This window comes from Tachyglossus aculeatus, chromosome 20, assembly GCF_015852505.1.
Source record: "Tachyglossus aculeatus isolate mTacAcu1 chromosome 20, mTacAcu1.pri, whole genome shotgun sequence".
NCBI classification, from domain to species: Eukaryota; Metazoa; Chordata; class Mammalia; order Monotremata; family Tachyglossidae; genus Tachyglossus; species Tachyglossus aculeatus.
In genome coordinates, this window is record NC_052085.1 from 14,567,571 (window position 1) to 14,593,540 (window position 25,970).

General features: G+C 48.1%; 1 protein-coding gene across 3 annotated transcripts in view; it reads right to left on the reverse strand.

The window, feature by feature from the left end:
• RASA3 (RAS p21 protein activator 3) overlaps positions 1 to 25,970 on the reverse strand; it is a 180,308-nt gene that overhangs the window by 11,504 nt on the left and 142,834 nt on the right. For all 3 annotated transcript variants that reach the window (XM_038762059.1, XM_038762058.1, XM_038762060.1), the window contains 11 exons: positions 22,960 to 23,036; positions 15,825 to 15,929; positions 15,236 to 15,392; positions 13,801 to 13,949; positions 11,673 to 11,787; positions 9,948 to 10,022; positions 7,498 to 7,621; positions 5,242 to 5,348; positions 4,630 to 4,707; positions 3,580 to 3,657; positions 1,588 to 1,661 (listed from right to left, as the gene is read on the reverse strand). In XM_038762059.1, coding sequence (XP_038617987.1) covers positions 1,588 to 1,661; positions 3,580 to 3,657; positions 4,630 to 4,707; positions 5,242 to 5,348; positions 7,498 to 7,621; positions 9,948 to 10,022; positions 11,673 to 11,787; positions 13,801 to 13,949; positions 15,236 to 15,392; positions 15,825 to 15,929; positions 22,960 to 23,036 — 1,139 coding nt within the window. The remainder of the gene's footprint in view (positions 1 to 1,587; positions 1,662 to 3,579; positions 3,658 to 4,629; positions 4,708 to 5,241; positions 5,349 to 7,497; positions 7,622 to 9,947; positions 10,023 to 11,672; positions 11,788 to 13,800; positions 13,950 to 15,235; positions 15,393 to 15,824; positions 15,930 to 22,959; positions 23,037 to 25,970) is intronic.

The following is a 25,970-nucleotide window of genomic DNA, read 5'->3' on the forward strand; positions in this document are numbered from 1 at the left end:
GTTTCCCTTTTCAGTTGCTGGATTCAGAGCCTTGAAAACTAATTAGTTCATCTCCAGAGCTGAGGCAGAATCAATCAATCAATCAATCGTATTTATTGAGTGCTTACTGTGTGCAGAGCACTGTACTAAGCGCTTGGGAAGTACAAGTTGGCAGAATGCTAGACAGCCCCCTGCTAGCCTCGTCAGCCTTACTATCCTTATGTTGCCAACTTGTACTTCCCAAGTGCTTAGTACAGTGCTCTGCACACAGTAAGCGCTCAATAAATACGATTGATGATGATGATCGTTGCTACCAACTCTTCTAAGCACCCCCTAAGGTCCAGGGGCTCGGCCCAGGCTGAGAAGTGGCATAATATCCCTCTCATAAAGTCCCAATTTGATTTGCCCCACACTTGAGGAGAAGGAAAGGGCTTTTATGGGAGGGTGAAGGGGTAATAATAATAATAATACTTAATAATGATGGTATTTGTTAAGTGCTTACTATGTGCCAGGCACTGTACTAAGCACTGAGACAGATACAAGGTAATTGGGTCGGATGCTGTCCTTGTCCCACACTGGGCTCACGGTCTTAATCCCCATTTTATAGATGAGGTAACTGAGGCACAGAGAAGTGACTTGCCCAAGGTCACACAGCAGGCAAGTGGCGGAGTCAGGATTAGAACCCAGGTCCTTCAAACTCCCTGGCCCATTCGCTATCCATTAGGCCACACTGTACCAGGTAATACAGGGAAATTTTCTACCTGACTCTCAAACACCATGGCTGATAATCCAGTTTTTGGATTATTCAACCCCTTAATTATTACCCTGTCCCTGTCTGCGCCTTGAGGTCCCTTCTTAGCTCATCAAGCCCACTGACACAAGAGTGGGCCAGAGAAAGTTTTGTTCCTTGTTAGCAGGTCTGGTAAAAGTATTCATTAGGGATGAAAAGAAACGCTCCGGGAGCAAATGGAATTCCAACGGATTTTAATGATGTGTCGCTACGATGCATAATTAGAAATTGAGTGAAATGGTTTTTCTTCCAGCGTGGCCAAGTGCAAAAAGCACAGAGCCAGAGGAGAACTCTCTGCTGTGTGACCCGGGCCAAGTCACTTAACTTCTTTGAACCTCAGTTTCCTCCTGTGTAAAATGGAGATGCAATTCTTATTCTCTCTCTTTTTTAGGCTGTGAGCCCCATGAGGGTCAGAGACTATGTCTGACGCGACAGCACTTAGTACAGCGCTTGGCATATTACAAATGTTTAACAATCACCATTATTATTATTACTAGACTAATGGTTTTTACATATGTGATTACCGGTCTTCATTTGGCTAGGATCCCAGATTTTAAAATCCCCTTACACCTTCCTAGTCCATCCTGCAAACGGTGGGTTCAGAATAATTTGGTGTGCCAGAAAAACAGAAGTCAAAAAATGTGAAACAGGGAGAAACAATGTTAAGATAATGTAGCATCTGAAAGGAGGTTGGACATGCAAATCTAACATTTCTCACCCTCCCCTTCCTGTTTTGAAAATACGAACAGAAGGGGAAAAGAATGTTGTTTCAGGATCCTGCCCAGAGTCCAGAAGGTTTGGCCAAATTACATCCTTACCCTTCTTTAAGCAATATAGGCTGCTCTATACTCTTGTGATCTCTTCTTCCAGATGAGGAAATCAGATCTAGGAACTTTAAGAAAAATAAAGACATTTGGTGAAAAGTTGAAAGGCAGCAGACTGATGAACGCTTCTCAAAGGGATGAGCTCTAACGATTGTTTGAAGCATTCATTTATTCATTCAGCCGTATTTGTTGAGCGCTTACTGTGCGCAAAGCACTGTACTAAGCATTTGGGAGAGTACAGTATAACAATAAACCAGACACTTTCCCTCCCATGAGGAGCTTACAGTCTAGAGTGGGAGACAGACATGAATAGAAATAACTTAGTGACAGGTACGGAGAGAAGTGCTGTGGGGCTGGGTTGGGGAGATGAATAAAGGGAGAAAATCAGGGCGACGCAGACGGGAGTGGGAGAAGAGGAAAGGAGGGCTTAGTCAAGGAAGGCTGCTTGGAGGAGGTGTGCCTTCAGTAAGGCTTTGAATGGGGGGATAATAGGGGAAAGCAGCCTAGTGGCTAGAGCCTGGGCTGCTGGGAGTCAGAAGGACCTGGGTTCTAATCCCAGCTCTGCCAATTGTCTGCTGTGTGACCTTGGGCAAGTCACTTGGAGGAAGAACCAACCCAGGACAACGGGATGAATGAGAAGATGGAGGGGGAGAGTTGAGACCCACGTGCAGCTCGAAGACTGGCTTGGCGGGAATAGAGAAAGGGTCCTATGGGAGTAGTGGGGGAAGACAAGGGAGAAGCATTGCGGCCTACTGGAAAGAGCAGGTGGGGCCCGGGAGTCAGGGGACCTGGGTTCTAATCTCAGCTTTGCCACTTGCCCACTGTGTCATCATATCTGCAATTTATGCATTTATATTATTGTCCGCCTCCCCCTCTAGACTGTAAGCCCGTTGGAGGCAGGGAGTGTGTGGGTTTATTGTTCTATTATACTCACCTAAGTGCTCTGCACACAGTAAGCGCTCAAACAGTATGATTGCCTGCCTGCCCTTGGGCAAGTCACTTCTCTGTGCTTCAGTTTCCTCATCTGTAAAACTGGGATTCAATGCCTGTTCTCCCTCCTACTTAGAATGTAAGCCCCATGTGAGACAGGGACTCTGTCTGATCTGATTAACTTATCTTTATCCCAGTGCTTAGAACAGTGCTCGGCACACAGTAAGCACCTGTTATCATTACAGAACCTGGAGTTCCCAGGGAAGGGGAAGGGAAGGGATGGGCTGGGATGGGGGTGGTCTTGGGGAAATATTAATAGTATGTGTTAAGCGCTTACTATGTGCCAAGCACTGGGGTAGATCTAAGTTAATCAGGTTGGACACAGTTCCTGTCCCACATGGGGCTCACACCTTTAATCCCCATTTTCCAGATGAGGTAACTGAGGCCCAGAGCAGTGAAATGACTTGCCCAAGGTCACACAGCAGACACGTAGCAGAGTCGGGATTAGAACCCAGGTCCTTCCGACTCCCACGCCACTAAACTACGCTGCTTCTTGAACAAGTCGCTGGGGACAGCTCGTCCCGTGACAAAGGGGAAAACAGTGCTCTGCACATAGTAAGCGCTTAATAAATGCCATTATTATTATAAAGACCGATGCACCAGACTCATTCACTTGAGAGGAAAAACTTTGAGAGCAACGAATAAAAATAACTGTGGTATTTGTTAAATGCTTATTACGTGTCTCGCACTGTACTAAGCGCTGGGGTAGATACAAGATCATCAGGTCCCACATGGGATTCACAGTCTAAGTAGGAGGGAGAAACAGAGACTGAATTCCCATTTTTCAGATGAGGGAACCGAGGCCTAGAGAAGTGAAGGGACTTGCCCAAGGTCACACAGCAGACAAGTGGCGGAGCGGGGATCAGAACCCAGGTCCTCTGACTCTTAGGCCTGTGCTCTCTCCTCTAGGCCACACTGCTTCAACAGATCCAACCCACTGTTCCTCGGGATTAATAAATGTACCACGCATGGGCAGGAGAGGGAAACATTACCTACATTTTTCACTGCGTCGGCATATTTCTGCTCATTGAAGAAGTCATAAAACGTGGCCATGTAAGACTCCTTGAAACTGGCCTGCAATAAAATATTTGGCTTAGGTTAGGCCTGATTCATTCCTAAAATCTGACCAAGGTGATTAAATCCTAAAATCTGAACATGTGGGACACACGAGGAAAAAGGACCCCCTGCGCTTTACTGTTAGGCAAATCACCGAAATCCCCTGTAACTAAGAGAGCGAGCTCGGGTCTTTTTGCAAACGGTACAGTTATAACGGGGTCTTCAAAACACTCCACTCTAGCACGTCAATCAGAATTACGAGCGATTTAACATTTCTGACCAGGAAATGCAAAGCAGTGGTGTGAATTTGGCCTAACCTCATCATCATCATCAATCGTATTTATTGAGCGCTTACTGTATGCAGAGCACTGTACTAAGCGCTTGGGAAGTACAAGTTGGCAACACATAACCTGTGGGTACCTCCCACACCAGTGAAAAGTGGAAGAGAGTGAAGCAGTGGGACGGAGTAGCTTTGTTATCCCGGATCCCCTGTAATTGGGTGGCCTTTACGATCGGTCTTCCGTAATCCGGTGGCCTCCGTGAATCGTCTTCCCTCGGCAATTGGCCTTCTGGGATTGGGTGGTCTCGGCTCCCTCTCAGCCCACCCGAATCCCAGGCCATGGACCACACAGCTGGGAAATTCAAGGACGTGCCCCCAGAAGGGCAGTGCTTCCACATTTTCAGGTCAGGGCAGTGGAAATTTGGCAGGACCCCTTCTCGCCCACCTCCCCTTAGCCATCTTTTCTCTCCCCAACCCGGCATCCAGGGATTTGAAACTAAACACCTTCCTAAAAATCTTTCCAAATGAGCTTTCACCTCTGCAACCACCGCCCCCGGTGAGGTTACACTGCATTTTAAAACCACCTTCTTCTCTCTACCCACTGAGTCAGTGAGATGCTTCGCCTTGCTCCAGATCTCCTAAAGCGCTAAACCTCTCCGAGTGAGGTTTTTCTTTTCCTCCTAGAAAGCAAAACAGAACGGGAGGCTCACCGATTTGGACTTGGCTAAGCTGCCCAGAGTCTGTATGGTCTTGGAGATGAGTGTCAAAGTCCGAGAAGTCTGGGGATCCTGTGGGAAGGGGGGGAAGCCAAGAGGTGATTTATTTTATTTCGTTAGTATGTTTGGTTTTGTTCTCTCTCTCCCCCTTTTAGACTGCGAGCCCACTGTTGGGTAGGGACTGTCTCTATATGTTGCCAATTTGTACTTCCCAAGCGCTTAGTACAGTGCTCTGCACATAGTAAGCGCTCAATAAATACGATTGATGATGATGATGATGATGAGGTGAGCTGGGTTGCACACTGGGTATAAAACCCAGGTGTCTCCACGAGGGCTCATGCCGGACTTTCCCGGACAGGAAACTTCACCAAGGGAGAGTTCGATTCAATCGTATTTATTGAGCGCCTACTGTGTACAGAGCACCGTACTAAGCACATGAGGGAGTCAAATACAACGACCAACAGACACATTCCCTGCCAACAACGAGCTTCAAGTCTAGAGGGGGAGACAGACATTAATAGGAATAAATAAATCCTGCCCTCCCATGGCACTGGGCTGGGGGGGACGGGCGGAGAACCCCGTTTCCCTGGGAGGAAAATCACTTACGGTATGATGAGGGGCGAGCTGGAAGAGGTTGGGAGACAGGATGGCGGGAGCAAAGAACCTCAGGAAGATAAAACTGCTCACGGCTGTATATCTTACATCCAAATCACCTGGAGGAAGAAGAGGCATTTTACTTGTTCCCAGAAGGTAGCATTGTAATCATTATCATTATTATTATGTTATTTGTTAAGCCCTTACTACATCTCAAGCACTGTTCTAAGCGCTGCAGTAGATACAAGATAGGTTGGACACATTCCCTCTCCCAAGTGCATAGAACAGTGCTCTGCACCCAGTAAGCGCTCAATAAATATGACTGATTGATTGATCGGCCGGCCGATTGATAGTCCCCGGCCCACACGGGGCTCACAGGCTAAGGCTGGAGGGAGAACAGGTGTTTTACAGAGAATTGAAGCAACATGCCCCAGGTCACACAGCAGAATTAGAACCCAGGTCCTTCGACTCCCAAGTCCGGGCTCTTTCCCCCTGGGACTTTGGGAAAACTTAAAATACATTATAAAGTCACCGCACTGCAAGTGCTTGGGTGATATACTTCCCGTCAGAAATTCAACCTTTTTCTTTCCTCCCAGGAGGGAGGGCTTTGTGTAGCGTCCTTCAAAATTTCACAATGGGTTGTTCGGCGAGAATGGGGAATTTTCATTCCTTTCTTCCATGGAGGCTTTAGTTAAAAAGGAGTGTGTTTTGAAGAGTCTTACTTCATCCTCTACTAGCTTCCGAAGTGGTGTATAAGTCTACGTTATAAGCTCTTTGTAGGCAGATACCTTTTTGGTTTATTTTTAAGTTGTGATGTGATAGCATTCCATTATGCCCTTAGGGTACAATAAACATTTACTGTCTCACAATAATAATAACTGTGGTATTTGTTAAGCGCTTACTATATGACTGTACTAAGCGCTGGGGGAACATATTGGGTTGGACCCAGTCCTTGTTCCAAATGGGGTCCCCTGTCGTAATCCCCATTGTACAGATGAGGAAACTGAAGTACAGAGAAGTGAGGCGACTTGTCCAAGGTCACACAGCAGGCAAGTGGTGCAGCCAGAATCAGACATCGGCCCGATCCAGGGGAGAAAAAAGGGGGTTGTTTCCTCCTTGCGGCAGAGTTACTTCAAAGAGTTACTTTTAGACTGTGAGCCCACTGTTGGGTAGGGACTGTCTCTATGTGCTGCCAATTTGTACTTCCCAAGCGCTTAGTACAGTGCTCTGCACATAGTAAGCGCTCAATAAATACGATTGATTGATTGATTGATTGATTCAAATCACCGGGCCCCACTGAGTCAATTACCTCAGCGACTCCCGAACAAATGGAAGCTCACAGGCCTGAAAGAGGTCAAGTCCCCCATCGAGTCTATCAATGGTATTTATTGAGCGCTCACTCTGTGCAGACCACTGGAGAGCAGTTATTTCCTAGTGGGTACAGCATCGGCCAGGGGAGTCGGAAAGACCTGGCTTTCATCCCGGCTCCTCCACGTGTCCGCTGTGTGACCTTGGACAAGTCACTTCATTTCTCTGTGCCTCAGTTCCCTCATCTGTAAAATGGGGATTGAGACTGTAAGACTGTGTCCCACCTGATTAGTTTGTTTCTACCCCATCGCTTAGAAGGGTGCCTGGCACGCAGTCGGCGCTTAACAAGTACCACAGTGATGATTATTATTCTCACAGTGCTCGGGGCCAAGCAGAGCAGCTGACAGGAGTGCCAAGTGACCTGGAGTGGTGGACAGTTCAGCCAAGCCAGGGAGCAGTGTGGCCCAGTGGAAAGAGCTCAGGCCTGGGAATCAGCTGCGTGACCTTGGGCGAGTCATTTAACATCTCTGGGGGCCTCCACTTCCTCATCTGTAAAATGGGGATGAAACGCCTGTCCTCCCTCCGGCTTAGATCGGGATTCGGGCGAGTCATTTAACGTCTCTGGGGGGCCTCCGTTTCCTCGTCTGTAAAATGGGGATGAAACAGCCGTTCTCCCTCCGGCTTAGATCGGGAGCCTCCTGTGGGACAGGGACCGCGGCAGATCCGTCACGCATCCGCCGGCGCTCCGGGGACCTGGTTTTCCAATCCAGACAGGGAAGCAAACAGAAGAAACTCCGCAAAAAATGACCTAGGGGGTTCGTGCTTGGTTTTCTGGCCACCTTTTTAAAACCGCCATTAGCCCCGCTGGGACGTGGGCGGCAGATGGGAAGATAATTATCGGAGGTGGACGCGTAGTTATTTTGAGCCGCGGGACGTGTAATCAATACGCCGATGACTCACCTTGGAAGCGCTTGGCGGCAGACTCTCTTAGGGAGAAGAAAATGTCACACATCACAGTGGGGCAGCTTACCCCAGATTTGGTAATAACGTTGAAGATGCGGTCCACGTACTGACGCAGATTTTCCTGCAACACGGAAGAACAGTCGTACTGACCCAAATACTGAATTCTCTTCTCCCCGGCAGCCGGGTTTAGTGGCTAGAGCCCAGGCCCGGGAGTCAGAAGGACCTGGGTTCTAATGGCATCTCCACTCCTTGTCTGCTGTGTGACCTTGGGCAAGTCACTTCACTTCTCTGTGCCTCAGTTCCCTCATCTGTAAAATGGGGATTAAGACCGTGAGCCCCCAGTGGGAATGGAACTGTATCCGACTTAAGTTGTATCTACCCCAGCATTTAGAATAATGCTTGACATGTTCATTCACTCAATCGTATTTATTGAGCACTTACTGAGTGCGAAGCACTGTACTAAGCGCTTGGAAAGTACAATTTGGCAACAGAGACAGTCCCTACCCAACAACAGTCTGGAAGGGAAGTAAGTGCTTAAGAATACAACAACTATTACATGTTCCACATCCACAAAGAGTTTACAGTCTAAGTGCTAAGCGCTTACTACTTCCCAAGCGCCGTACTAAGAGATAGAATTGAAATAGGATGTGTGGTGTGACTTTGGGCAAACAAACAAGCGACGAAGCCGGGATTAGAACTCAGGCCCTTCTGACTGTCAGGCCTGTGCTCTATCCACTAGGCCATACTGCTTCCCCATTTGCCCTCTGTGTGACCATGGACAAATCACTTAACTTCTCTGGGCTTCAGTTTCCTCATTTGTAAAAGGGGGCTTCTATACTTGTTTACCCTCCTTCTTAGATAATAATAATAATAATAATGTTGGTATTTGTGAAGCGTTTACTATGTGCCAAGCACTGTTCTAAGTGCTGGGGTAGATACAAGCTAATCAGGTTGTCCCTCGTGGGGCTCGTAGTCTTAATTCTCATTTTACAGATGAGGTAACTGAAGCACAGAGAAGTTAAGCGGCTTACTCAAGGTCACACAGCAGACAAGTGGCGGAGCTGGGATTAGAACCCACGTCCCCCGACTCCCAAGCCCGTGCTCTTTCCACTAAGCCACGCTGCTTGTGGGACAGGGACCGTTTTTGACTTCATCACCAATCGTAGTGATCAGTACAGTGCTGGGAACAAAGTAAGCATTTATCAAGAGCCACGGTAATTTATTATTATTATTTTTGGCCTTAATCATTCTCATCATTATGACCATGCTCCCCTCTAGATTGCCAGCTCATTGTGGGCAGGGAATGTTCATTCATTCATTCATTCATTCAATCGTATTAAATTGAGCGCTTACTGTGTGCAGAGCACTGTACTAAGCGCTTGGGAAGTACAAGTTGGCAACATATAGAGACGGTCCCTACCCAACAGCGGGCTCACAGTCCAGAAGGGGGGAGACAGACAACAAAACAAAACATAGTAACAAAATAAAATAAATAGAATAAATATGTAGAAGTAAAATAGAGTAATAAATATGTACAAATATATATATACAGGTGCTGTGGGGAGGGGAGGGAGGGGGCTCAGTCTGGGGCCCAAAACAGAATGTGTCTGTTTATTCCTGTGTTGTACTCTCCAAGCGCTTAGTACAGTGCTCGATAAATACGACTGACAGGCTGACTGACCTTCAGAAAGCAACAATGGTAATAATAGTAATAATAATGACATTTATTAAGCGCTTACTATGTGCAGAGCACTGTTCTAAGCGCTGGGGAATTTACAAGTTGATCAGGTTGTCCCACGTGGGGCTCACAGTCTTCATCCCCATTTTACAGATGAGGGAACTTAGGCCCAGAGAAGTTAAGTGACTTGCCCAAAGTCACACAGTTGACAAGTTGTGGAGCCGGGATTTGAACCCATGACCTCTGACTCCAAAGCCCGTGCTTTTCCCACTGAGCCACGCTGGTAGGTTTTCTTAAGTCGGCAACATTGGAACCAATGCCCGGAAATGGTAAAGGGTCATGATGCTGGGTAGAGGAAGGGACACCTATTTTCCAGCCCCAATTTCCTCATTCTCTGTCTCTCCTCACTCTGCAAACCCCGCCTTAATAATTGTGATACTTGTTAAGCACTTACTTTGTGCCAAGCACCACTCTAAGTGCCGGGGTAGATACGAGTTAAGTTGGACACGGTCCCTTGTCCCCCATGGGGCTCACGCTCTTCACCCCCATTTTACAGATGAGGTAACTGAGGCCCAGAGAGGTGAAGTGACTGCCCAAAGTCACACAGCAGACAGGCAGCAGGATCGGAACCCAGGTCGTCCTCACTCCCAGGTCTGTGCTCTCTCCACTCAGCCATGCTGATTCTCCCAGTCCGTTGCAGAAGGCCTCCCTCCCAGGGTGACCATTTTTTATTCCAAAAATCTGGGTTAAAACCAGACAGGTGACGTACCATGTTGTTTTCCAGATTCTCCCCATCTTTTAACTTTACAGGATCAATTTCGCAAGCCTTGTGGACTTGGCAGATCTGTAGAGAATATTGGCAACCATTAGCATCTGTGTCTGTCAGCAAAGATCAGACGGTCCATTTTTTTTTTTTAAGCCTGGAACTGTGGCAGGCGAAAAGCCGACTCATACTGAACAGTCAAGCCATCAGTGGTAGTTATTGAGCGCTTATTGTGCACCTAGAGCGCTGTATTAAGCACTTAGGAGAGCACAAAACAACAGAGTTGGAAGAAATGAGACTTGCCAACCAAAACGTAGCAACAATCAGTATTTCCAGTTCTCCAGGGGAACCTGGCCTAAAACCTGAAAAATACCAATCATATTTATTATTAATAACAATAATAATGGTATTTGTTAAGCGCTTACTATGTGCCAAGCACTAAGCGCTGGAGTAGATACTAGGTAATCAGGTTGGACCCAGTCCCTGTCGCACATGGGGCCACAGTCTCAATCCCCATTTTACAGATGAGGGAACTGAGGCCCAGAGAAGCAAAGTGACTTGCCCAAGGCCACACAGCAGACAAGTGGCAGAGGCAGGATTAGAACCCGTGCCCTCCTTAGTTCCAGGCCCATGCTCTATCCACTTTGGCATGCTGCTTCTCAGCTTTCTTACTGAGTGCTTTCCATGGACAGAGCACTGTACTAAGCGCTCTGGACCGTATGATAGAGCTGATAGGCATTTTCTCTGCCTGCAAGGAGCCTATAGCTTACAGTTCACTGGCAACAGATTAAAACTCATTTTGGAAGTCTGGCTTCTTTGCCTCCCTCAACGTTGCTTCAAATCTGAGGAAATCGAGTTAAGCCTGACACCTGTTTGAACTCCTCCCATGAAAGGCTGAACTGAACTTCATCAGTGTCCACAGGAGGATATCATTCAGTCGGCCGTCTCCTGGGAAATAGGGTCACCTCATCAAACTGTTCGCGGGGGAAACGTTCCTGACAAGGCAGCACAGCTGAAAGTTCAGGACAAAGTGCTGAATCACTTGGAACGGAAATTTGTGGTCTAAATGTCTGTCTCAGTTATTGGTCTCAAAAGAGAGCGGTCATACTGTGCCGGACGGATAGCGGAATGTCACCACATCGCAAGCGGAATCAGATATCTAGGAATAACCACACTGCTTCAAAAATAGAGGACACGTAGGAGCTCTTATTTGGGATAGCTAGCTTTTCCTAGAGTGAATCTGACTTCTATCTTCTCTGAATAAATAATTTACTTATTTATTCATATAAGTGTCCGTTTCCCCCCACCCAGACTGTAGGATCATTACGGGCAAGGGAACGTGTCTGCAAATTTTGCCATATTTTACTCTCCCAAGTGCTTAGTGCAGGGCTCTGCACATGCTAAGTGCTCAGTAAATAGGATTGATTGATTCTATCACCCTTTATGCGCCTCCACTTTATGATGGTTTGTTGAAACGGAATTCCCCAAACTCAAGATCACAAACACGAGATCCTGGAAAAGGCAGGTTCCCACTGACATTTTTTCATCACAGCTAGGAAACTGGAGGTCCACTTAATACCCAAAATGGAATTCTCTGTGAGAACTATCATTTCCAGCAAATTCCTCCCCCCTCAAAGAAGGCTAACACTTGATGAAACTGACAATCCTAGCCCACCAAAGATGATTTATGCAAACGCTTTTCTGAAGTCAGCACTTGAGAACTGCTCTTACCTCATCTATTATCGGCTTTAGTGTAACTTGAAGGTAATGCATGCCTGCAAGTTTCATCGTCTCATCGATGCACTTGGACGTTAGTGAGTTTCCTCTGAAGATGGTGTTCGGATCTCTGGAAAACAGAAATTTATTTTGTCATTTCACCTATGCGTAAAAACCCGCTAACCTCCAGAAATAATAGGAGAATTTCAGGGGGCCAGAAGCTATTTCTGGATGCTCCTTTGTTTACAAAGGCACGTAGTCAAATATTAGTGTGGGTTTTTCAAATTATATTTTAAAAAAAGGAGAAAAACAAAATGCTGTCTGAAGAACCATTTCAGTCGGCTATTCTGCAGGTGGATGCTGTGAAATCTTTTCAGACATCTAGACATCTTCTAGACATCTCGGGGAAGGTCAGAACACTGACCTTTGCTGATTTATCCAACTCTCTTTCCACTGGGAAATTGATTTTGGCAAAGACACTGGAGTAATTATAGTACCGAGGTTTTCTATACCGCTTTAATTCTCAATGCGCTTGCACATTAATTAACTCATTTTTGCCCTCCGACAACCCTGCGAGGTTGATAAGGAAAGGCAGGTGTTATTATTTCCATTATGTGGATGTGGAAACTGAGGTAAAGGGAAGGGAAACAGAGGCAGAGTGATTCCTTGCCTGTGAAATCCCACCGGTTTGGCAGAGAGAGAGAGAGAAAAGGCAAATCAGCTGGGTTTGAACTCCCCAGTTGGATCGGCGAATATGGATCAATCTGGGATCAAAGGGAGTTATAGCTTTGTTTTATCCCAGTGGCTGATCAACAGCTGGGGGTTTTCATTCCATCCCAACAGAGAGCCCAAAAACAGATGTGAAAGATGCTGAGAAACTAAGCTCAGTCCTCGGCTCTAAAACTCCAGCTCCCTGTACCCCTTTCTGATGGCACCCCAAAATTTAGCACAGCCTCATGGATAGTGCACGGGCCCGGGCGTCAGAAGGTCCTGAGTTCTAATCCCGGCTCCTCTTGCTTGTCTGCTATGTGACTTTGGGCAAATAACTTCTCTGGGCCTCAGTTGCCTCATCTGAAAAATGGGGACTGAGACTGAGTCCTGTGTGGGATAGGGACTGTGTCCAACCTGATTAAGTCTGTACCCACTCCAGCATTTAGTACAGTGCCTCGCACATAGTAAGAGCTTAACAAAAACCATCACCATTTACCGGCCAAATAACTGAACTGGATTCTTCTTTCAGGAGACCCTCTTGGTAACTGGCTTTTCATTCATTTATTCCACCGTATTTATTGAATGCTTATTGTGTGCAGAGCACTAAGCACTGGAGAGTACAATGTAACTATTTTTGCTTTGGAGTGAATCCACATCATAACAAGCCATGGTGAAGATTCTGACAGGCCTGAAAGAATCACCCCGCTAAACACGGTTCACGACTTCCTAGTTTCCAATTTCAAAAACTAACTGCTGTAAATGCCGATGTTCATCTACATTTTTTTTTTTAAAAAAAGGTTCTTAGACTTGTCCATGATGCAGTCTTCCTAATAATAATAATTATGGTAGCGCTTACTATGTGCCAAGTGCTACTGCAAGCACTGGGGTAGGTACAAGTTAATCAGGCTGGACACAGTCTTGGTCCCACGTGGGGTTCACACTCGTAATTTTCCAAATGAAGGAACTGAGGCCCAGAGAAGCGAAGTGACTTGCCCTAGGTCTCACAGCAGAGACGGGATAAGAACCCAGGACCTTCCGATTCCCAGGCCCGGGTTCTATCCGCTAGGCCCTGCTGCTTCTTGGGCTTAATAAGAAAAATAATAATAATGGCATTTATTAAGCGCTTACTAAGTGCAAAGCACTGTTCAAAGCGCTGGGGAGGTTGCAAGATGATCAGGTTGTCCCACAGGGGGCTCAGTCTTAATCCCCATTTTACAGATGAGGTAACTGAGGCCCAGAGAAGTGAATCGACTTGCCCAAAGTCACACAGCTGACAATCGGCGGAGCCGGGATTTGGACCCGTGACCTCTGACTCCAAAGCCCGGGCTCTTTCCACTGAGCCACGCTGCTTCTCCACGTGTGCCCGCCCCCTCCGATTTCTTCGACACTAATGGGGGCACGGGATGGACCCGGGGGGCGGGTGGATACTCACTGGGTCCTCCTCACTTCCGCGTTGGCGATGGCGCTGATGAAAGGCACGATCTTGCCATAGTGGAGGAACAGCCGCACCAGCGGGATGGCCGCCTCGTGCTTCTCGCGACAAACCTCGCCCAGGACGTGGGCAGCCGAGGCCGAGACGGGCTGGGGGTGGAAGAAGGGGAGGGCGGCCAGACAGTGAGAGAGACGCTGGTTCTTTGCAAAAGGCTACACTCCCCCAAGGCCGATCCCCCCTCCGGTGCCAATGGCGAGCGAGGGGTCCGCAGGCCATACCCCTGGAAACGGCCGCGGTGGCTTCTCATTTCAAAGCCATGTTGGGCTACGGTAGCCTCATTCGTTCATTTTCATTCATTCATTCAATCGTATTTATTGAGCGCTTACTGTGTGCAGAGCACTGTACCAAGCGCTTGGGAAGTACAAGCTGGGAACATCTAGAGACGGTCCCTACCCAACAGCGGGCTCACAGTCTAGAAGGGGGAGACAGACAACAAAACACATTAACAAAATAAAATAAATAGAATAAATATGTACAAATAAAATAGAGTAATAAATACGTACATACTTATATACAGGTGCTGTGGGGAGGGGAAAGAGGTGAGGCGGAGGAGGGGGAGAGGAAGGAGGGGGCTCAGTCTGGGAAGGCCTCCTGCAGGAGGTGAGCTCTCAGTAGGGCTTTGAAGGGAGGAAGGGAGCTAGCTTGGCAGATGTGTGGAGGGAGGCGGATGTGTGGAGGGAATTCGGACCTGAATTCTAATCTTGGCTCCACAACTTGTCTGCTGTGTGACCTTGGACAGGTCACTTTACTTCTCTGGGCCTCAGTTATCAGTCGCCAGAGGGCAGCAGGAGGATGCTTAAAGCCTCGACACTGGGACGGCATCGACCCCTGGGACGTTACCGACGCCCACGGCTTCGCGGGCGAAAGGGGACGAAAATCTGTCAGTCGGTATTCCCCCCCGCCACCCCCCACTTCCCCTTCAGCCCGGTGTCTCTCCCGAGCCACTCGAAATGACAATTTCTGAGCCAAAGTTGTCCCCCCCCACCCTCCACTGCTTATGAAAATAAACTGCAAGGAACCCCACCGAGTTCCTTTGGCAGTCATATACAGAATTAGGAAGCCGATACGCACGGCTTGCGGGTTCTCAAAACGGTTGTAACTGCAGACGGATGGGGTGTGTCTTTCTGGGCGGACAGAGCAGGGTGATAAAGAACGGAACCGAACGAGTGGGAAATGCCACTCTTTGTGAAATTCACAAATACTCAAAGGAAGCGGCTGAGGAGGTATCGGACGCTAGAGGTTTACGCTGCTTCTTTTCACGCCTTCCCTCTCCTCCAACCCCACAAACCCGCATCAACTTCCTCCTCCCCTCTACCCACCCACTGACGAGAGCCATTTCTCAGGGTCACCGGCTGGGTCTAAACAAGTGCCGTACCTCAACATCGGCGGATTTTAACAGGAGGTCTCTGAGAGGGCTGTAATAGTCGGAGGAAAAAACATGGTCCTCTGTGTAAACCACATTTAACCTCAAGGAACCGAGGTCATCTGGTTTCAGCGACTTGCTGCCGTTATCTCGCGGCTGCAGGAAATACCTGAAAAGAGCACAAGGATCAATGGTTTTCCCCCTGCCAGCCAGCCAGTTTCTTCAGCTCTGAAGCCATAATAATAATATAATGTTACTTGTTAAGCACTTACTGTGTGCCAGGCACTGTAGTAAGCGCTGGGGTAGATACAAGCTAATCGGGCTGGACACATTCCTTGTCCCACATGGGGCTCACAGTCTCAATCCCAATTTTACAGATGTGGTAACTGAGGCACAGAGAAGTGAAGTGGCCAAGGTCACAAAGCAGACAAGCGGCGGAGCTGGGATTAGAACCCGTGACCTTCTGAATGCCGGACGAACACGGCCTGGGGCAATTCCGGTGCCTCAACTGCAATGCAGATAAAGCACAGGGCATTGAAGAAAAAATTGGGACCGAGAGGAGGCAAGAGAAATTGTTTAAACTCTAGTAGGTAGGAGTTACCATGCTTCATAAGAACTGGACTGTCGGAGAACCTTCAGAGGAATTCTTAGTTCTCCCAGAAACTCATCTCCAAACTTCAAGTTACTGGCATTCCAAAGGTCAATCCTGGAACAGACAAATCAATGAGAAATAACACGCTCTTTGTTTTCAGGTGGAAATCCTGCAGAACGCTATTGTGCGATCTCGTGACTCTCCCATCTATCTTCCTCGGAGGGATCAGAGTAAATCAGAGATGAGCGAGCGGGCGTGAATCGATCAGTGGTATTTACTGAGTGCTTACTATCCTCAGTGCCCAAAGTAAAAGAGCCACAGAACCTTCTCTGGAGATCTCGGAAAACGGGATTGGGTTTCACCGGGAAGTGCGAAACGTTTTAGGGGTTTTCCCGAGAGGTCGATTTGGGTGTCCGCCCCCATCCACACAAATAGACCTCACAGGATTCTTTCCATGCGGTACGATTCTATGGCACAGATCGGCGGCCGATATCGGGAACTGAGACGAACTTGAAACAAGGTGACCCTTTGCTTGTGACTGCCCTTCTGTCCCTGTCATTTATTTCTATTAATGTCGGTCTCCCCCTCTAGACTTTAAGCTCATTGTGGGCAGGGAATGTCTGTTTACTGTTATATTGTATTCTCCCAAACGCTTAGTCCAGTGCTCAGCATACAGTAATGCATATGTTTCAATGAATGATCAAAATGAATGAGTTAGCATGGTTAATCATCGCTGTTAATTCCTGAAGACATTAGGGGAGCTCAGAGCAGAGTAAGCTTCGGGCCCCAGAAGAGAAATGTTTTTATTCTGTCTCCTGCATCTCTGAGGCAGCTGCCCCAGTCAACAGTTCATTCATTCATTCATATTTATTGAGCACTTACTGTGTGCAGAGCACTGTACTAAGCACTCAGGAGAAGACATTATTACAATAAACAGATACTTTCCCAGCCCACAAGAAGCTTATAATCTAGACAGACCACAGGCCTCAGCGCTGGACTGTCCTCAGAGTTGGCAGATGACTTTCAAAGCCCTACTGAAGACTCACCTACTCCAGGAGGCCTTCCCAGACTAAGCCCCCCTTTTCCTCTGCTCCTTCTCCCCTCCCCGTTGCCCCGACTCCGTCCCTTTGCTCTACTGGCCTCCCCCGCAGCACTTGTGTATATATGTACATATTCAGAATTCTATTTATATTAATGATGTGCATATATCTAGAATTTTATTTATTTATATTCATGCAACTGATGCCTGTTTGCTGGTTTTGATGCCTGTCTCCTCCCTTCTAGACTGTGAGCCCATTGTGGGCAGGGATTGTCTCTACTTGTTGCTAAACTATACTTTCCAAGTGCTTAGTTCAGTGTTCTGCACACAGTAAGCGCTCAATACAACTGAATGAAGGAAGCGACATGACATGTCACCTGGGGGAATTTAAACCGACCAGTCCCAAAATGGTGAGAGGCTGAATCTCTCACAGGCTAGTTGCCGCCAGTAACTATGGTACTTGTCCATTCCGAAGCGTGCAGTCAGCGCTCAATAAACACCACTGATTGTTTGGCCGGTTTCTCCCCGCTCTCGGTTTTCCTCCCTGGTGGCTCCCACGCGGGCCCACAGAAGATGTCGGGTTGTAAAATCTCAGTCCCTGAACTCTTCACCCAGAACCTTCAAGTGCCAAACGAAGGACTCGCCAATCACATTCTGCCACATGGCCTGACAAAGCCCACGGGGCAAGTCAAAGTGCTTCCTGCCGAGGAAGGGGGAGGCGGGGGGCACGGGGAGGTCCTGCGCTCTGCAAATAGCAGGCAAACCGCCATGCTATTTTTGCAGAAATGATGTTCAAAAATCATACCACCATACAAGCCATCTGCCCTCTTAGTCAGGTCCCTTCTGCTTTGAGAGTAACTCCCTACCAAGCACTTCCTAAGTGCTTCGCGTTGAAGGGAAGCAGCTCGGCCCGATGGATAGAGCCCCGGCCTGCGAGTCGGAAGAACCTGGGTTCTAATCCCAGCTCCGCCACTCGTCTTGTTGCGTGAACTTGGGCAAGTCACTTCGCTTCTCTGGGCCTCAGTTACCTCACCTGGAAAACGGGAATTGAGACTGGGAGCCCCACGTGGGACAGGGACTGTGTCCAACCTGATTAGCGTGTATCTACCCCAGCGCTTAGAACAGTGCTGGACACGTAGTAAACGCTTAACAAATATCATCATCGTTATTAGTGCTGAACAAGGTGACTGTGAAACTGAATTTTCCAGAGTGATCCTGGGGACCTTCAGGGGGCCAGATAGCTTCTTCAGCTGCCGGACATTACATTCTCTGGCCAGGAGGATTATCATCAATCGTATTTATTGAGCGCTTACTGTGTGATTATGAGTAACAGTGGGCAGTTGGGGGGCAAACAGACGTGAAGGATGCCACCACCCACCTTCAAACTCTCCAGCGCCCAGAGCGTTAAAAGAAACAGACATCTGGCAAACAACTGAGGCAGAGCCCTGAATTAAAACCAACAGCCATTCACCTTGGAAGACTATTTCCAGCCCTCAACGACGAGGCAGGTTCCAAGCCGCCATATATAGGGAAAGTTTAGCCCAAAGAACCAGATATTTAATAGCAAAACACTGAGCAGCCTCTTAACCATCGGGTTGGGATTCCCCTACCTCGGCTTTCTTTTCCCCGAGACTGTGACTCTGTGGAGCTGCTTGGCTTTCTACAGATGAGGAGAAGCTGCACGCTGCAGACGGGGAAGCCATTTCAAACAGGGACCTGGCCTTTCCTCCGGTCGATCCCGAGCGAGAACTCGCACTGCAACTGGGCGAGTCTGAAGGCCCCCAGACCCAGAAGCCTGGTGTTCCCTGGCAAATTCACAACAGGTGATCGACCCAGGCTGCGTCGAAGGAGCCGATAGTAGTCATACCCTTCAAGGACTCGGCAGGAGAAAGATGGGGAAGGAAAATCGTGCGGCTCAGACTTGCCCACGGGGGCGCAGGGGAAGGATCTGACCAAGGGCTGGGAGTGAGGAGACCTGGGTTCCAATCCCGGCTCCGCCACTTCCCTGCTGCGTGACCCTTGGCCAGTCACTTTGCTTCTCTGTGCCTTCATTTCCTCATCTGTAAAATGGGGGTTCGATACCTGTTCTCCCTTAGACGGTAAGCCCTATGTGGGACAGGGACTGTGTCTGACCTGATCATTTTGTATCGACCCCAGAGCTTAGCCAACGGCTTGGAACATAGTAAGTGTTTAACAAATACCATTATCATCAGGGGCAGGGAGAAAGACACAATCTTCTGCCTTCCATCTGCTGCCCCTGATAATAATAATAATAATAATGGTATTTGTTAAGCGCTTACTATGTGCAAAGCACTGTTCTAAGCGCTGGGGGGGATACAAGGTGATCAGGTTGTCCCACGTGGGGCTCACAATCTTAATCCCCATTTTACAGATGAGGTAACTGAGGCACAGAGAAGTTAAGTGACTTGCCCAAAGTCACACAGCTGACAATTGGCGGAGCTGGGATCTCATTACAATATCAACACTTTCTCTAATAATAACTGTGGTAACTGTTAAGCGCTTACTCTGTGACAAACACTGGAATACATAAAAGATAACGAGATGGGATGCACTCTGTATCATTCATTCAATCGTATTTATTGAGCGCTTACTGTGTGCAGAGCACTGTACTAAGCGCTTGGGAAGTACAAGCTGGCAACATATAGAGATGGTCCCTACCCAACAACGGGTATCACACAGGGCTCAGTCTAAGGAGGAGGGAAGCACGTACTGAATCCCCATTTTACAGATGGAGAAACTGAGGCGTGGAGCAAGAAAGAGACTTGTCCAAGGTCACAGAACAGGCAAGTGGTGAAGTGGGGATTAGAAGCCAAATCGTCTGACTTCTTTCCACTAGGCCACGCTGCTTCTCCGCCGTGTTCCGAAACATTTCCACAAAGTTTGCCTTTCCTTTTTCTCTGGAAATGTGGTGGCTTGAGAAATAAGCAACAGAAGACGCTCTTTTTCGGCGGGGCTTTCTTTACGAGTATGACAAATGATCGTTGTCACTGTACCCTTTTGCTTATCCACCCATCCAAAAGTATGAAAGTTCAAATGATTCCCCGAATAAAGCTGCGGGCATGTGTTCCTCGTTAAAGGCAAGGTTTTCGTTTCAATTAACATTTCGGAGCTCGGTGCTCTCGCTAGTCTTCTGGCCATACAGGGAGGGAGGATCCTGCGATCCTGCCAATGTAAGAACTCAAAGAACCCAAACCACAATTCACTGGCAGCCAAAAGTTAACTGGCATTTACAAAGGCCACAGAAAGTGGAATGTTTAACTCTAGATCGGTTATTTCTGTCTGTGAACATTCCGTGTTTTTCGGGAACTGGTCTCCTGGCTCCTCGGCCTTTTAATGTCTTCTAGAGTCTGGGAAAAGACACGATCAAAATGTAGAAAACCACAAAGGGCGCAGCCAGGGCCAACGCCAAATTGTGGTTTCCCCAGCCCCCTGGAAATACGTTTAGGAAGCCCCCATGCAATCTCGAGGGAGGTAGGTTCCAAACAAATTTAAGGAAACACTTCTTCACACGTGGCGCACAGGGAATTTGCACGGGTGGGAAGGTGGGCAGTTGGAAATTTTCAGCAGCTTCCAGAGATGCTGGGGGAAATTCACAATCAGGTGGTTTGTAGGAGTTACTAGAAGGAAAGATTAGGGATGGAGTGGGGAAACATTACAGGTAGGGAAAGCAGCATGGCCTGGTGGATGGAGCACGGGCCTCGACGTCTCAAAGGACCTGGGTTCTAATCCTGGCTCTACTCCTTGTCTCCTGGGTGACCTTGGGCAGTTCCCTGTTATTTTCCTCATCTGGAAAATGGGAATTAAGGCTGTGGACCCCATGTGGGACATGGACTGTGCCCAACCTGACAAGCTTCCATCTACCACAGGGCTTAGAACAGTGCCTGGCACATAGTAAGCGCTTAACAAATACTATAAAATAAAGCGAGATACTGGGATGGGGGTCCAGGTGGGCAAATATCACATGGGTCCTTGACGCATCCGACTGACACTGTGTGACACAGTAGTGGCTTTTCTTACATTCTCCTGTAGGGTCATTATTGTCTAAAAATACAGCTTGGGAAGCTCCTTAAATTGGATAAATAACTCTAAAGTGGGTACGACAGCAGCCCAAATCTCTGGCCAGAAAGGCAAGAACGGAAATATCCTGGCTTTGAATAATCGGATTCACATAGTAAGTGCTCAGTAAATACCACTGATTGATTAATAGCTCGGCCCTTGGAATAAAGATTCTGGCTTATTGATATTAAAGTCTGTCTCCCCCTCTAGCCTGTAAGCTCACTGTGGGCAGGGAACGTGCCTACCAACTCTGTTGTATTATACTCTCCCAGGTGCCCAGTATCTATCAATCAATCAATCAATCGTATTTATTGAGCGCTTACTGTAGTGCTCTATACACGGTACACGCTCGATAAATACGATTGACGATGAGGATTTATTCATTCAATCATATTTATTGAGCACTTACTGTGTGCAAAGCACTGTACTAGGCGCTTGGGAGAGTACAATACAACAACAGACATATTCCCTGCTGACAACGAGATCACGGTCTAGAGGTGGTCTGCCCTCTTTTGTGGAAACCTTTGCAGGTCTCCCGCAATTTTCAGGTGCCAGCTGAGTTTCAGGACCTTTTAGACTGTGAGCCCACTTTTAGACTGTGAGCCCTCTGTTGGGTAGGGACTGTCTCTATATGTTGCCAATTTGTACTTCCCAAGCGCTTAGTACAGTGCTCTGCACATAGTAAGCACTCAATAAATACGATTGATGATGATGATGACCTTCAGCAACCTGCTGCATAGATAGGCCCCCCTCCTGGAGTTGGTAGAACTCGGGGACACGGACAAGGGAATCAGCTCCGTGTCCACAGCTTCCCTCCCTCACCCCACAAGTCTCCCTTTGGTGTCTCGCTGGGGCCCGAGGAAAGAGTGAGGAGGTCGGAATCAGCGGGCAACGGACTCTGAGAGACAAGGCAGCCTTAGCCGAGTGCTAAAACAAGACCCCGTCTCTATGACAACACCCTTGGCGGAAACAAGGGAGAGGTGAGCGCCGAAAACTACCAACGAAATCGCTTCCATGTGGACGGATGCTTAACATTTTCCAAACATCCCCGGGACTCTGTGGAGGAGGAAAGGGCTGTCTCCAGCCTGTGGCTTCAGCCTCCCTCTCTGCTCTTCCACGAGCAGTCCTTAGTTTATGGTAGCAGAATTGGACCGTAGACGAACCCCACTCTGAATCCAGGGAAGCGGCGTGTGAAAGGATCCCTTCGTCTCCAAAGTGCTATTAGCCATCATTTGCTGCCTAATTCCTCTGAATTCTATCAGAACCGAACGGGTCTCTCCGAAACCGCCGTTGGGATCCTGGCCTGAAATCCCGGTGGAGTGGGGAGGGAAGAATCTTTATTTCTTTTAAAACCGGCTGCCCTCACGAAAGAATCGGAGTGGGCCAGAACTTCTGAAGCTAAAGGGGTAACTATCCTGAAAGAAATGGTGAGCGTGAGAGGCTTAGTGAAGATCTGAGTTCTAATTCTCAAATTCTGGAGTTCTTGAGCAAAACAGAACCTCAGCATCTGAACAGAAAAACGGGTTTTGGTTTTTGGGGGGGCGAGGGAAGAGAAGCCTCACTTTTCCCCGCCAATAATCATCCCCCATGATTCCTACAGCTCTCTGTCGTCTTCTAATCCTTCCTCCCAAATAATCAAGCCTTAAAAATCCCAGAATGCTTCCAGATACCCAAGCACGCCCCAAGATTGGGTGGAGGGAGTGAAGGAGGCGAATTGGGCGGCGGGGAGGAAAAAATCTGACTCATCCTCCCCAGAAAGCCCCCAGCCCGAACAGCAGGGTAGAATTCTGCGGCTTCAGTTTGCCCCACCACTTTAAAATCTCTCAGAGGTACCCCACCCAGTTCGAGAAACCACAAAGACAGTGTCTCTTCCTGAAGCTAAATGGCCCTCAGAGGTCGGTGCCACTTCAGAAACCCTCTGCAAAAGGCTCCAGGGAAACAACCCCACCCAGTTGCCCAACAAACAGGAACAAACCCAAACGAAAATGGCAAGGTGAAAAAAAAAAACAAAAACCGTTCATTTCCTACCTGATCTCAAGTTTGTCAACATCCTCTTCTTCAAAGTCGAAGTGGGATTTTTTGTTGTAGCTGCAGGGTCTGGTCACCTGATAGAACAGAGAGAAAACACACGACAGGAGGGTGAGGAAATTGGCAGATCACTGGATCTTCCTTCGTGGGCAAACATGTGAACCCCAAGAGGCGTTCAATAAATGGTGTTTGTTAAGCGCTTACTATGTGCCAGGTCCTGTTCTAAGCTCTGGGGTGTTTACAAGGATGGATACGGACCCTGTCCCCCCGTGGGACTCCCAATCTTAGCTCTCATTCTATAAATGAGTACTGAGGCTCAGACAAGCAGGTGACTTGTCCAAGGTCACACCACAGACAAGTGCGCTTGCTTGTCCCAATCAAATACCACTGATCGATTCATTGTCTGACCCCTCCCTCTGATATCTGTTCAAACTCCAAAATTCATGGCGAGGAAGACTTTAGTTTCAAGGGGTGGAACCCCCCCCCCCCCCGCTTCTTTTTAATGGGATGAATTTCTTTTTAAAATTCGCCTAAAGCTCTCTTCCTAAAGAGGACTGGTCATGAATCCCATCATGATTAACCCGAGGGCTAAACTAACAGTAGCTTCCCCGGACCTTGTGTGAATGCAGTTGAAACCTAAAGACCGAATGGCCTGGTGGATAGAGCGTGGTTCTGGGGGTCAGAGGGACCTGGGTTCTAATTCCGGCTCCGCCACCTGTCTGTTGCGTAACCTTGGGCAAGTCACTTCAGGGGGCCTCAGTTTCCTCATCTTTAAAACGGGGATTGAGACTGTGAGCTCCATGAGGGACACAGACTGAATCCAACCTGATTAGCTTGTATCTACCCCAGCGCTTAGTACAATGCTTGGCACCTAGTGAGTGCTTAACAAGTACCATAAAGCAACCAAGGGTGGAGACGCTGTTCTCATCCTCCACCTCGTGACGCAGACAGCTCTAGGCATAGGGTCCTTCCTGGGGGCTTTTTGGGGGACTTAATCTTCATTTCATTCATTCATTCAATCGTATTTATTGAGCGCTTACTGGGTGCAGAGCACTGTACTAAGCGCTTGGGAAGTACAAGCTGGCAACATATAGAGACGGTCCCTACCCAACAACGGGCTCACAGCCTCCCGCTTTTGTCTGCTTTCATTTGTCTGCTGTGTGACCCTGGGCAAGTCACTTCACTTCTCTGGGCTACCGTTCCCTCATCTGTAAAATGGGAATTAAAAACGTGAGCCCTTTTTGGGACAGGGACTGTGTCCAACCCGACTGTCTTGTAGCTACCCCAGCGTTTAGTACAGCGCTTGGCACATAGGAAGCGTTTGGCAAATACCACAATTATTATCATTATCGTCTCACAAATCTGGACAGTGGACACCAAACCAGGACCAACCACAGAGGGACTCAGGGGAAGTAGTGGGGCAAAGCAAGACCTCCTAAAACTAACTGTCAACAGATTGAAAGCCCTGACACTTTTCTCCCTCACTGAGCTGTGGTAGATTAACATTTTCTTGCTAAAGTGTACGAAGTCCCAGAGGGAAAGATGTGCTAAAAATGAAATAAGCAGTCGCAGCTCTCCCCTGGGGCACAAAAACCACATCTTGGATCTCACAAACACTGAATTTAAAGGCAATGTGAGCAAGACATAGGGGTCAGGTAGGTTTTTCATTGTAGGCTAGCTCAAGATTAGTTTGTCTCAGCACTGTGGGAGAAACAAAAGTTTTTTTTTATCTTTTACCCCTGTGACAAACAAGGAAAAGGTACCCCACCCATGCGACAACCACAGAGCCAAGTGATAAATGAAAATGTATCTGCAGAGCTATTTCTGAAACCACTAAGTACCTCAACCCTGCGCAGATTTAAAAACAAGAAAACCAACTTAAAAGTTCTGAGAAAAATTTGGATTTTTAATTTCATCAACTGCCGCCCTTTAACGTATCAATTCGGTTCACTCCCGAAAACGCAAGCAAATGTATAGATTCGCTTAGAACTGTTTTTCCCTGCGTTTTTGAAAATTGCGGATTGAATCCTGAGGTGCTCCGAGGTGGAAGGAATTACAAGCACAGCCTGTCACGATTCAGAGAGCCTGGAACAAAGCCACCGGAAGAGCTCAATCGTATTTACTGAGCGCTTCTTACTCTGTGCTGAGCACTGACCTGTGTCAGGGTGAGGCAGAAGGGAGTGGGAGAAAAGGAAAAGACGGTTTAGTCAGGGAAGGCCTCTTGGAGGAGATGGACCGTCAAAAAGGCTTTGAAGGTGGGGAGAGTCATTGTCTGGCGGATATGAAGAGGGAGGGCGTTTCAGGCCAGAGACAGGACGTGGGTGAGAAGTTGAAGGCGAGACAGGCGAGATGGAGGTACAGTGAGTAGGTTGATGAGAAAGAGCATGGGCAACCTCAGAGGTCCTTGAGGAGTGAGGAAACACGGAACTGAACGATTTGTAGAAAAACGATCCGGGCAGCAGAGTGAAGTATGGACTGGAGTCGGGAGAGAGAGGAGGCAGGGAGGTTAGCAAGGAGGCTAATGCAGTAATCAACGTGGGACAGGATAAGCGCTTGGATTAACACGGTAGCAGTCTGCGGGGAGAGGAAGGGGTGGATTTTAGTGGTTTTGTGAAGGTAGAACCGACAGGATTTAGTAACAGACCGAATATGTGGGTTGAATGAGAGAGGAGTCGAGCATAGTGCCAAAGTTACGGGCTTGTGAGGCAGGAAGGGTGGTGGTGCCGTCTCAGTGATGGAAAAGTCAGGGGGAAGACAGGGTTCGGGTGGGAAGATCAAGAACTCTCTTTGGATATGTAAAGGTTGAGGTGACGGCAGGACATCCAAGTAAAGTTATCTTGAAGGCGGGAGGAAATGTGAGGCTGCAGAGAGGGAGAGAGATCAGGGCTGGAAATGGAGATTTGGGAATCATCCGCCTAAAGGTGGAAGTTGAAGCTTTGGGAGCGAACGAGTTCTCCAAGGGAATGGGTGCAGATGGAAAATAGAAGGGGACCCAGAACTGAACCTTGAAG